The following is a 12,012-nucleotide window of genomic DNA, read 5'->3' on the forward strand; positions in this document are numbered from 1 at the left end:
AATCACACACCATCGCAAGACTCTGTCAGTGAATAGACTTTATCTATTTTCTACAAGAAAAAGTCATTTTCTTTCTTAAAGCGATCAGTAATATGGGTAGCTTCCACATCCATTGAGGGCCTGTTTCCACTACACGCATATTCTGGATGCAAAAAAACTGACTCCAATGAATGCTTATGGGCCTGTTTCCATTAAAAGTGATTTTTCTGATGCAGATTTCCCCTAGGCATTCATTGGAGTCTGTTTTCTGGAAAAAGGCCCTAAGTAATACTGTGCAAATAAATGCTTTGAGTAGGTTTCTCACATAATTCAAAATTTAATTTAATTAAAGCTGTGTAGTGGTTGGTTGGTGGCTTAAAGTGGACATGTCAAAATATTTCAGCTTGTAGTACTAGAGTTAGTTTCTAATTATGTAGACTTTCATATTACCAGTGGTGTAGCTATGGAGCCATTCAGGGCCGGGCCAAGTCATAGGCAGGAGAGGCTCCAGCCTCAGGGCGCAGAGTAGAAGGGGGCGCAGAATTCATTCAGCTGTCATTCCTAATTGTGTTTGAAGCAGAAAGAAATAAGAAAAGGGGATACATGACAGTGACTGCAAGCCAGATAACTAAATATTAAGGTGTTGGGGAGGTTGTGGGCCCTGTGGCCCTCTTAGTCTAATAGCAATCAGTGTGTGACGGCTGGGGTGGGAGGGATGGAGGTGCGCAGCCTTGGGTGCTGGAGGACCTTGTCCCGACTCTGGAGCCATTAGCCCCAGTGCAAATGTTAAACTACGTGTATGATTGTCACATGAGACAGGCCTTCTCAGGACAGCCACAGTGCGTGAGAGGTGTAAGCAGACGCAAAGGAATAGTTTGATAATAATCACCACTATTTGAAGCACATATAGATCTGATCATTACTGCAACACCAATAAAGTCAAATTGGAGCATTTGACAAAGAGCTACCTTGCCTAAAATGTTGTGCTTTTCTGCTAATGTTACTGCTGTGTAAACACACTATACAAGGATACCCTTATTGAACAGGTCGAGCCCCGGTTTCTGGTTGCATTGGATTTGACTTCACAAGCCATGGGTGGGGCTTATAAGCCAGAGTAGCTTCCTGTGCAACATTATACAGATATTTGAGGCCTGATTAACCAGAATTGCTGGTGAGTAACTGGCAGCAGTGATATCACTAACACCACAAGAATTAGCAACTCTGCATGATGTTACATCCATGTATAACATTAGCCAACCCACACATTACAATTGCCTCTGACATTTGTGCACAGCAAGGGCCAGGGAAGTCTGAGGTTTCAGTCATCTATACTTAGATGCATTGTACAATTTTACTGAAATTATTTGACAGGTCCACTTTAAATTGCATGTTCAGTGGTAGCAGCTGTCTTGCCAGATCAGTGTCATTGCCCCAGCAGTGTCATTGACAGTTCAATGTAAATATGATGATCCTCCTCCCTTGCTGAAGTGACAGCTGTGATTGAAATCAAACTTGTGGCTGGAATACAAAATATAACCTGAAATGGATAGAAGCAGTTTCCATGTGCAGTGTGCTCATGACCCATTATTTGTCAGACAGCTGAACTAGGGATGAGCTCCCAAATTCTGCGTACTTCTGGAATTCGTGACATACCGCATTAGTGAGCCTCTGAATTTTTAGGCCAATCACAGGACTCTCAAGTAGGATTGGACCAATCAGAGAATCAATATTGTACCACGGAAATCATAATTCTGCAGAATACCGAGTACCAACACTCAACATTTTTAGGCCAATCACAAGACTTAGAATTGCAAGGCCAATCAGAGAATTAAGAAGTGTACCATGGTTGTCATCCGGAAATACAGTTTAGGCGTAATAGCGTACATCCACAAAATATAGTGAATTCCGCACAAAAACGTATTTAAAAAAAACTCAACTACCGGTAACTTTATTGACTATATATACTGTATGTATGTATACAGTATATATATATATATTCAGCGGAAATCTGAAAGACACCTCTTGAATGAGGAATTCCTTTGGAATTGGAAATCGGCAATTCCGACCAACCCTAATATGAACCCTTGGATATCTGGTATCTGTGGTCTTTAAAATCAGAGTGGTACTCCAATGCCTCTGTGATAGACTGACACTGCAGGCAACATAAAGAGCTCAGACTACAGGCCTGAAAGTTGAGTCCCTTAAAGTGAACCATAGAGGAAGCACCCTCATGTATTTTACCACATATATCAGTGGGAACATTAGAAAAAAACACCTACCCTGCTCTCTGTTTCATTCTTCACTGCTCAGCCTGCTTGTTATCAGCCTTGAGAAAATCCCCGACTCAGTATTCAGTCTGACTTTGCTGTAATGACTCAGCTATAATGATTCCTGAGCAGAGCCACAAGGGGGCAGACTTGGGCTTGAAAAGACACCAGAGAACACAGACTCAGCTATAATGATTCCTGAGCAAAGCCAAACTGAATGCTCAGTCAGGGATTTTATCAGGGCTGATAAGAAGCAAGCTGTGCAGTGAAGAATGAAACAGAGAGCAGGGTAGATGTTTTCTCTAATGTTCCCAATGATATATATGGTAAAATACATAAGGGTGCTTCGTCTCTGGTTCATTTTAAGCTTAATACTCACCTAATGATGGATTGGGGAACCTCACAACGACGCCTACCGACAAACGAGCTGCCCCGATCCACCGTCCGCCACACGACGGAGTTGAAACAATCGCGGCACTTTGCGCAGGATCTTAAAGATCCGCCATGACTGCCGTTATTGCCATGCGTCACAAAGCGTCGTTCACTTAATCGTGCACTCATACCTACCTCGCGGAAATGATCGCTTGTCGCTTAAGAAATCTCCAGTTGTCGGAAGAATCGTGCGAAGAATTGCAAGGTGGGTACGAGCCTTAAGGAACAACCCAAGCATGATAGAGTTCTGTCCTAGCACCTTTTAGTGTTTGCTTCTCAATGTCTCAGGTTTTATTTTTTACTTCTGCCACAGGTTGATTCCAAATGAAATCTCACATACCTGTTTACATCAGGAGTGAAAATGGTCATGAAACCTGGCACTGTGCAGCTCTGACATATATACACACATTTTGTTTGGTTTCCTTTGCAAAATAATGCTGCACTCTTTACATACATTTACAGCAGCCTCCGGATGACACCCACTATGACAGACATTTCATGGTCTTTTGGTATCACAGATGAGACTGATGAGAAATCCTATTTTGTACACAAGTCACAGTACGAGTTTAAAATCTACAGCTCTACGTAACAAGAACGTACACAGAGGAGGAACAGCTATACAGTGATGTACAAAAGATAAATAATTTAAAAGGTGGAATGTGTTTCTTCCTATGATGCACAGTTGGCATAACTCGCTGTACCAATGTACTTTTTCTTGTTTAATTTTCTACTCCAATGATCTTGTTAGGTTTCCTGTACTTGGAGATAGCTCTCCATATTCGGCACAGTGGTCCTCCCCTATGAAAGAATATACAGTATCAGTTCCTGGACATTATAATATATCTGATAAACTATTGCAAACTGTTTTATACATCAAAGTAATTGGGTTAATCCCTGTATTTTTTTTTTTAGTAATCATCATTTAAGGTCAATGGTTGACCTTCTGAGGTACAAATATAAACAAAATTGACTCAGGCTTCTTGGGTCATGGGTTCTTTCTTTTTCTTTTATTTTCTTGTTGCATTAAGATCAGTGATCACAGTCTGGCCAGAACTATGTCACTTCGCTCCTCATCAGGTGCCTGGGCCACTTTTGTGTATATTTGTGTACTCTTCCTACAGAAAAGGCATGAGGGATTGGGATGGTGGCACCCAATATATATGTTTGGTGTGGATTGGATTGGTATATAGAAAAACAATCTATAAAGGGGCATGGGCCCATATGTATTTGTTTGTATTGACCCGAGGAAGTGGGCAAGGACCCGTGAAACACGTCAACAACATAACTTTTTTTTAACATTAAAGTCTCCTTTTTGCAACTTTCTTGTGTGAGTCATCATAGGAGGTAAGGCACCTCCTTAAATCATTTTTTCTATCTACCAATCCACTCCAAACATAAGTATTCGGTGTCTCCCCACCATCCCAATCACACATGTCAGTTGGACATCTCATCCAGAGGTGTTAGTCCTTTGCTAGCTGTGATAGTTTGTCTAGGAAAGAACACAGGAGGAAAGCAACCACGCAGGTCCAGAAGGATCTGGGACACCGAGTGGAACGGTCAATTTCCCACAAGCCTATGTGGTGGTTGCAGGATTGCATTCCATCTTTGTGAGTATTTACTACCAACAATTTTGACTCTACATATCTCACCTAAAGATACTGTACCATTAGGCTCCTGGTTTCCCCTCACTCCACAGCCACTGGGATCTCCTCTCTCCTTGGTTGAGGAGAACCCTTGAAACCTGACCTACAGACTAGGCCTTTAGACGTTTCCAATCTATATATGTAAGTAAGTAGATACCTGCAGACCATTGCATGTTGACCTTCTGAGGTAATGAATCATGTTATACCTGAGACTTAGGCTCTTCAGGTCCTCTTTGGTAACATCATGCAAAACATCACATAGGGTGTAACCCTCTTCCACAAACTGCAAAAAAAATAAATATAGAAAGGCAATGTACATTTATCTTTTATCTTCTGCTAATACCTCTAGATAAACAAGTAATTGAAGACTGATAACTCTTACTTGATCAATCACATCCTCGCCAGCTCCCTGCTGTCTCAGCCACTCCACTAGTTCTTGGTCTCTGTTAATGCCAATTGACACATATGATGCTGATCTTGGAATATCTAAACAAAACCAGAGAAATGTCATCATGCTAATCCAAATCAACTGAACTGGAAGGGTGTGTTGTCACTGCATGCAAACTCTCATGACCTTGGCTCTAAGCTCATAAGTAGCTTTCAGTATGGGAGCACTTGGTTTACCAGTCTATATGCTGGTACACACCATACAATTTTCACTTCAGATACTATTAACGATTGAGAAAATGATTGGGCAAAAAATATACAGCTGAGTGCCAGCGACCGAACCCAAGATAAAAGTCAATCTCTGTCTTGATCCAAAGCAGATCCGACGTGCCGGAAAATATTGTACAAAATACTGACTACTGCTCTCAGTGTTTTCTGATATCCAATTGGAAAAATGATTGGAAATATGGTCCGAATTTGACAAATATGTGTGTATGCTAGCTTTCTTCTATATCCGATTGATGTCAGATCCGAATATCGATCTGATCATTCACTCGAATAGGATCTGAAGTAAAAATTGCATGGTGTGTAACAGGCATCACATCTTGGTACCTCATGCTGTTGAGTTTTCTTTGGCATGTAAAGTTATAGTAGGAGTCAATTGGAGTACTTATCTGTGAGTGCTACTTTGAGAACATTCAAAAGGTAGAGCTTGGGCTAATGTCTTCATTATATTAAATAGTAATTCATATATTACATACTGGATGTAAGGATATCACCTCTTTGGTACACATACAAATTCACTGCATTAAGAAATACACATGTGAAAAAAGTTTATTATAATTTATTATTATAAATATGGCAGAAATATAAAAGGGGGAAAAAGTCCAAACATTAAAAATCTCTATAATAAGGCCAAATCTGTTTGTACATAACAATCATATGATGAATATTCGATGTTAAATGTCCCTTCACTAAAAAGCAGGTAAGACTGACTAATCGAGAGCAGATCCTAGATGCTGATTGAGTTAGTAAGTTACAAATATAAAGAAGCATTGGAGTTCACACACAGCAAATGTGCTGAATGACATTCAGTTGGGTAAACATGAGACTCCACATCAGCACTTACATGGATATCTGAGACCAGCGCAGAATGTTCAAGACACTTGGCAGTGAGTCTGCACCAATCCTGTGTGGCTCCAAGTAGCAAGGCTGTGAGTGACCTTGTTGTATCAACACACAGTGTGCCAGATACTATCCACCAGGGACAGAAATAAAAATGAAGTCTACAGTATCGAGCATCAATAACTGAAGATAAGCAGCACGAGGATCATATCCATGCTGTCAGTATAAACAATGAACAGTCACTGAAGTGTGCACACAAGTCAATTCACTGCTGAGAGAATAATAAAGGCATAGGGTCTGATTCAACTGAGATTAAGGACTTGTTCCATCGACAGTGCATTGAATTTAATACACAATTTAATTGACCAGCACCTCTTTCTTAAAATCTGTTCAGAGTTAGCCTCCTACAGCAGATTCATCGAATCATCTTGAGCAATTAAAGGATACCCGATGTGACATGATGAAATAGACATGGGTATGTATAGTGCCTAGCACACAAATAACTATGTTGTGTTCCTTTTTTTCTTTCTATGCCTGAAAGAGTTAAATATCAGGTATGTAAGTGGCTGACTCAGTCCTGACTCAGACAGGAAGTGACTACAGTGTGACCCTCACTGATAAGAAATTCCAACTATAAAACACTTTTCCTAGCAGGAAAGAGATAAAAAGGGTCAATCGTTCATAGATTTTAGCTCTGGCATACTTCAATGAATGTGTCATTGAGCAAACACAATAAAACAGTTAAAACTGAAAAAGTAGATTTAAAGAGACTCTGAAGCGAGAATAAATCTCGCTTCAGAGCTCATAGTTAGCAGGGGCATGTGTGCCCCTGCTAAACCGCCGCTACAGCACCGCTAAACGGGGGTCCCTTCACCCCCAAACCCCCCACTGCAACACTTGGTCGCAGACTTGGTCGCTACTGGAGGCAGGGCTAACGGCTGCAGCCCTGCCTCCAGTCGCGTCTATCAGCGGCGCATCGCCGCCTCTCTCCTGCCCCTCTCAGTGAAGGAAGACTGAGAGGGGCGGGGGAGAGGCAGAGATACACGCTGACAGATGCGCGTGGGGCAGGGCTGCGGCGGTTAGCCCTGCCCCAACCAAGAAGCGCTCCTCCGCTGCACCGAGGGGATTTGGGGGTGAAGGGACCCCCGTTTAGCGGCGCGATAGCGGCGGTTTAGCAGGGGCACACATGCCCCTGCTAACTATGAGGTCTGAAGCGAGATTTATTCTCGCTTCAGACTCTCTTTAAATATAAAATAAAACTGTGGAATATCTTAAAAAGTCATTTTTAGGAAAAGGAAGATAGATACAATAGTTTTTTTCATTCGTTTATTTTCGCCTCAGGTATCCTTTAAAGGAGTCATCAGGGAAAATGTAATAAAATAAGTGCTACTTACCGGGGGCTTCCTCCAGCCCCAAGTTCCCAGCTGGAGGTCGCCCTGACGTCATCGCCGGAGACCGGGAGCGAGCTGCGGCGAATGGCTGCGGGGAGAGCTGTGGTGAGGGACATGCTGAAGGAAGCCCCCGGTAAGTAGCACTTATTTTATTACATTTTCCTGATGACTCCTTTAAGGAGAGTTTTGAGTGAAATGTGATTTTTGAGCAAGATGCCAAGCATAGAACTGTCTTCAGCACCATGCTCCACTTCTGATCTCTGTCTTGTTTTCCTTTTAACTACCTTTAAATATAGAATATGTTTCTCCTGCCCGCCCAAGCCTCTTTAACCACCTGTCCCCTGTGCAAGCTGCTAGACCAGAATGGCTGAGCTGGACTGTGTAAGCTTTGCCACCTGATACACAACTGCCACTGGCATAGGGCCCGCGGTCGCAGGGGTCACCGTGTCGACCGGGCCCGCCTCCTGAAGAGGCAGGGGAGTGGCCCGGGCCCCGGGGGCTGTGTGTTGGAGGACCCGGGCCCCCCCCCCCCGCTCTAGTCGTCGCTCCCTCCCTCCCTCTAGCCATCAGACCTCGATCAGGCGGCGCCGCGGCGACCAATAGTGCGGGCGCTAGGACCCAGCGCCTGCACTGATATGCGGAAGTGACATCACTTCCGCATATAGAGCGCGTGCGTCCGGCGCCTGCTCTTACTGGTCGGGTCGCCGCTGATCCTGAGGTCTGACACGCCGCAGCCTGCAAGGTAAGGAGAAGTGGTTGCAGCGGCTGCGGGGGCTCCCTGTCACTCACTAGCTAAAGGGGCTCCCTGTCACTCACTGCCTAAAGGGGCTCCCTGTCACTCACTCACTGCCTAAAGGGGCTCCCTGTCACTCACTCACTGCCTAAAGGGGCTCCCTTTCACTCACTCACTGCCTAAAGGGGCTCCCTGTCACTCACTCACTGCCTAAAGGGGCTCCCTGTCACTCACTGCCTAAAGGAGCTCCCTGTCACTCACTCACTACCTAAAGGGGCTCCCTGTCACTCACTCACTACCTAAAGGGGCTGCCTGTCACTCACTCACTACCTAAAGGGGTTGCCTGTCACTCACTCACTACCTAAAGGGGCTCCCTGTCACTCACTCACTACCTAAAGGGGCTCCCTGTCACTCACTCACTACCTAAAGGGGCTGCCTGTCACTCACTCACTACCAAAAGGGGCTCCCTGTCACTCACTGCCTAAAGGGGCTCCCTGTCACTCACTCACTACCTAAAGGGGCTCCCTGTCACTCACTGCCTAAAGGGGCTCCCTGTCACTCACTCACTGCCTAAAGGGGCTCCCTGTCACTCACTGCCTAAAGGGGCTCCCTGTCACTCACTCACTGCCTAAAGGGGCTCCCTGTCACTCACTGCCTAAAGGGGCTCCCTGTCACTCACTCACTGCCTAAAGGGGCTCTCTGTCACTCACTCACTGCCTAAAGGGGCTCCCTTTCACTCACTCACTGCCTAAAGGGGCTCCCTGTCACTCACTCACTGCCTAAAGGGGCTCCCTGTCACTCACTGCCTAAAGGGGCTCCCTGTCACTCATTGCCTAAAGGGGCTCCCTGTCACTCACTCACTGCCTAAAGGGGCTCCCTGTCACTCACTCACTACCTAAAGGGGCTCCCTGTCACTCACTCACTACCTAAAGGGGCTCCCTGTCACTCACTGCCTAAAGGGGCTCCCTGTCACTCACTCACTATCTAAAGGGGCTCCCTGTCACTCACTGCCTAAAGGGGCTCCCTGTCACTCACTGCCTAAAGGGGCTCCCTGTCACTCACTGCCTAAAGGGGCTCCCTGTCACTCACTGCCTAAAGGGGCTGACTGTCACTCACTGCCTAAAGGGGCTCCCTGTCACTCACTGCCTAAAGGGCTTATTATGTGCATTTACTGATGAAAAGCTGTCTCTTATTATGTGAATTTACTGGTGAAAAAAGCTGTTTCTCATTATGTGCATTTACTGGGGAAAAGCTGTCTCTTATTATGTGCATTTGCTGGGGAAAAGCTGTCTCTTATTATGTGCATTTACTGGTGAAAAGCGGTCTCCTATTATGTGCATTTACTGGGGAAAAGCTGTCTCTCATTATGTGCATTTACTGATGAAAGGCTGTCTGTCATTACGTGCATTTACTGGTGAAACGGTGTCTCTTATGTGTATTTAGTGGGGAAATTTTGTCAGTAAAAATAATCTTTCTCAGTAAATTTTTAGGTATTTGTCAGTAAAAAATAACATGAAAGGTTGGCAACACTGGCAGGCTGCGCAGCGCAACGGGAAAGATACAGACAGCCCACCTCTCGCTTGGGCTTGGCGGGGGGAGGAGCCGACGGCAGCGAGCGAGAGTAGGGTGGCCGCAGGCAGCCATAAATACGCAGTGTGTGACTGCGTCGCACTCGCAGAACCTCTCAGCCTGCGTCAGTCCAGAGACTAGCAGACTCGCAGGCAGCCAAAGCCAGCCAGGAGCAAGCCAATGGAAGAGGGGTAGGAATGGGGTATCACATGCATGCGTAAAGAGGTGGAAGGTGTGGGTGTGATTAGGCAGGACATAGGTGTGGTTATGTGGTTGGGCGCGGTTAATTTGAACACTCCCATAGGCGCCAGAGAAAATCTTGCACCCAGGTGCCAGGCACCCCAGGCTCACCCCTGATTGCCTGGGTATGTTTGTTGTGTTGGTCCTATAATCTGTCCAGGAAATTTATGCTTCATAATGTAGCATTTTATTGCAGTATTTTTAGTATTCTGGAGTGGTTAATCACTTGTATTATTATCCTATTTAAGTGTGAAGTTTAATTAGGCATGTTTGTATAATACAAATTGGTATTACCAGTCAGCTTTGTGACCCAGTGCTAAGGTGTGTGCGTCGTGCGTGTGTGTCAGTCAGCAGCAGTGTGTGTGTATATATATGTGCGTGTTGGCAGCAAAGTTTTTAAACATAAGTGTGAGCCGGTCCTTATGCTGGGAATACACGGGTTGATTCTGGGGCTTGATTCTGGGGCTCAATTCTGCGCCCAATCGTTTTTGCCACTCAAATCTGTGGGCGATTCTCTTATTTTCCGCTTGTTTTTCTTATCTTTTTCCATTGTCCCCAATGCAGAATCGAGCGGCAAAACGATCGGACGTGTCGTAAATTATCTATTGAGCCATCTTATCAGCTCAGAATCGAGCCATGTATTCCCAGCACTAGGTTCGGGCTGATCTCTGCTACTTTCTATGTGTACAGTATAAGCTGTTATTCTGTGCCTGTACTGATAGTAAACTAGCTGCAGCGTGTGCTGATCCTTGCTACCTCCAGTATGTACAGTATAAGCTGTTACTCTGTGCCTGTACTGATAGTAAACTAGCTCCCTGTCACTCACTGCCTAAAGGGCTTATTATGTGCATTTACTGGTGAAAAGCTGTCTCTTATTATGTGAATTTACTGGTGAAAAGCTGTCTCTCATTATGTGCATTTACTGGGGAAAAGCTGTCTCTTATTATGTGCATTTGCTGGGGAAAAGCTGTCTCTTATTATGTGCATTTACTGGTGAAAAGCGGTCTCCTATTATGTGCATTTACTGGGGAAAAGCTGTCTCTCATTATGTGCATTTACTGATGAAAGGCTGTCTGTCATTACGTGCATTTACTGGTGAAACGGTGTCTCTTATGTGCATTTAGTGGGGAAATTTTGTCAGTAAAAATAATCTTTCTCAGTAAATTTTTAGGTATTTGTCAGTAAAAAATAACATGAAAGGTTGGCAACACTGGCAGGCTGCGCAGCGCAACGGGAAAGATACAGGCAGCCCACCTCTCGCTTGGGCTTGGCGGGGGGAGGAGCCGACGGCAGCGAGCGAGAGTAGGGTGGCCGCAGGCAGCCATAAATACGCAGTGTGTGACTGCGTCGCACTCGCAGAACCTCTCAGCCTGCGTCAGTCCAGAGACTAGCAGACTCGCAGGCAGCCAAAGCCAGCCAGAAGCAAGCCAATGGAAGAGGGGTAGGAATGGGGTATCACATGCATGCGTAAAGAGGTGGAAGGTGTGGGTGTGATTAGGCAGGACATAGGTGTGGTTATGTGGTTGGGCGCGGTTAATTTGAACACTCCCATAGGTGCCAGAGAAAATCTTGCACCCAGGTGCCAGGCACCCCCGGCTCACCCCTGATTGCCTGGGTATGTTTGTTGTGTTGGTCCTATAATCTGTCCAGGGAATTTATGCTTCATAATGTAGCATTTTATTGCAGTATTTTTAGTATTCTGGAGTGGTTAATCACTTGTATTATTATCCTATTTAAGTGTGAAGTTTAATTAGGCATGTTTGTATAATACAAATTGGTATTACCAGTCAGATTTGTGACCCAGTGCTAAGGTGCGTGCGTGCGTGCGTGTGTGTCAGTCAGCAGCAGTGTGTGTGTATATATATGTGCGTGTTGGCAGCAAAGTTTTTAAACGTAAGTGTGAGCCGGGCCTTTGCTGGGAATACACGGGTTGATTCTGGGGCTTGACTCTGGGGCTCAATTCTGCGCCCAATCGTTTTTGCCACTCAAATCTGTGGGCGATTCTCTTATTTTCCGCTTGTTTTTCTTATCTTTTTTCCATTGTCCCCAATGCAGAATCGAGCGGCAAAACGATCGGACGTGTCGTAAATTATCTATTGAGCCATCTTATCAGCTCAGAATCGAGCCATGTATTCCCAGCACTAGGTTCGGGCTGATCTCTGCTACTTTCAATGTGTACAGTATAAGCTGTTATTCTGTGCCTGTACTGATAGTAAACTAGCTGCAGCGTGTGCTGATCCTTGCTA

General features: G+C 45.0%; 1 protein-coding gene across 2 annotated transcripts in view; it reads right to left on the bottom strand.

The window, feature by feature from the left end:
- Nucleotides 1–2,593: 2,593 nt before the first annotated feature.
- The window catches only part of LOC137546930 (mitogen-activated protein kinase kinase kinase 15-like), a 246,622-nt gene continuing 237,203 nt past the window's right edge, over nt 2,594–12,012 (bottom strand). For both annotated transcript variants that reach the window (XM_068269985.1, XM_068269986.1), the window contains 3 exons: nt 4,704–4,807; nt 4,528–4,604; nt 2,594–3,476 (listed from right to left, as the gene is read on the bottom strand). In XM_068269985.1, the coding sequence (XP_068126086.1) occupies nt 3,398–3,476; nt 4,528–4,604; nt 4,704–4,807 (260 nt within the window). In that variant the 3' untranslated portion in view covers nt 2,594–3,397. The remainder of the gene's footprint in view (nt 3,477–4,527; nt 4,605–4,703; nt 4,808–12,012) is intronic.

This window comes from Hyperolius riggenbachi, chromosome 2 (genome assembly GCF_040937935.1).
Source record: "Hyperolius riggenbachi isolate aHypRig1 chromosome 2, aHypRig1.pri, whole genome shotgun sequence".
In the NCBI taxonomy this organism is placed as follows: domain Eukaryota; kingdom Metazoa; phylum Chordata; class Amphibia; order Anura; family Hyperoliidae; genus Hyperolius; species Hyperolius riggenbachi.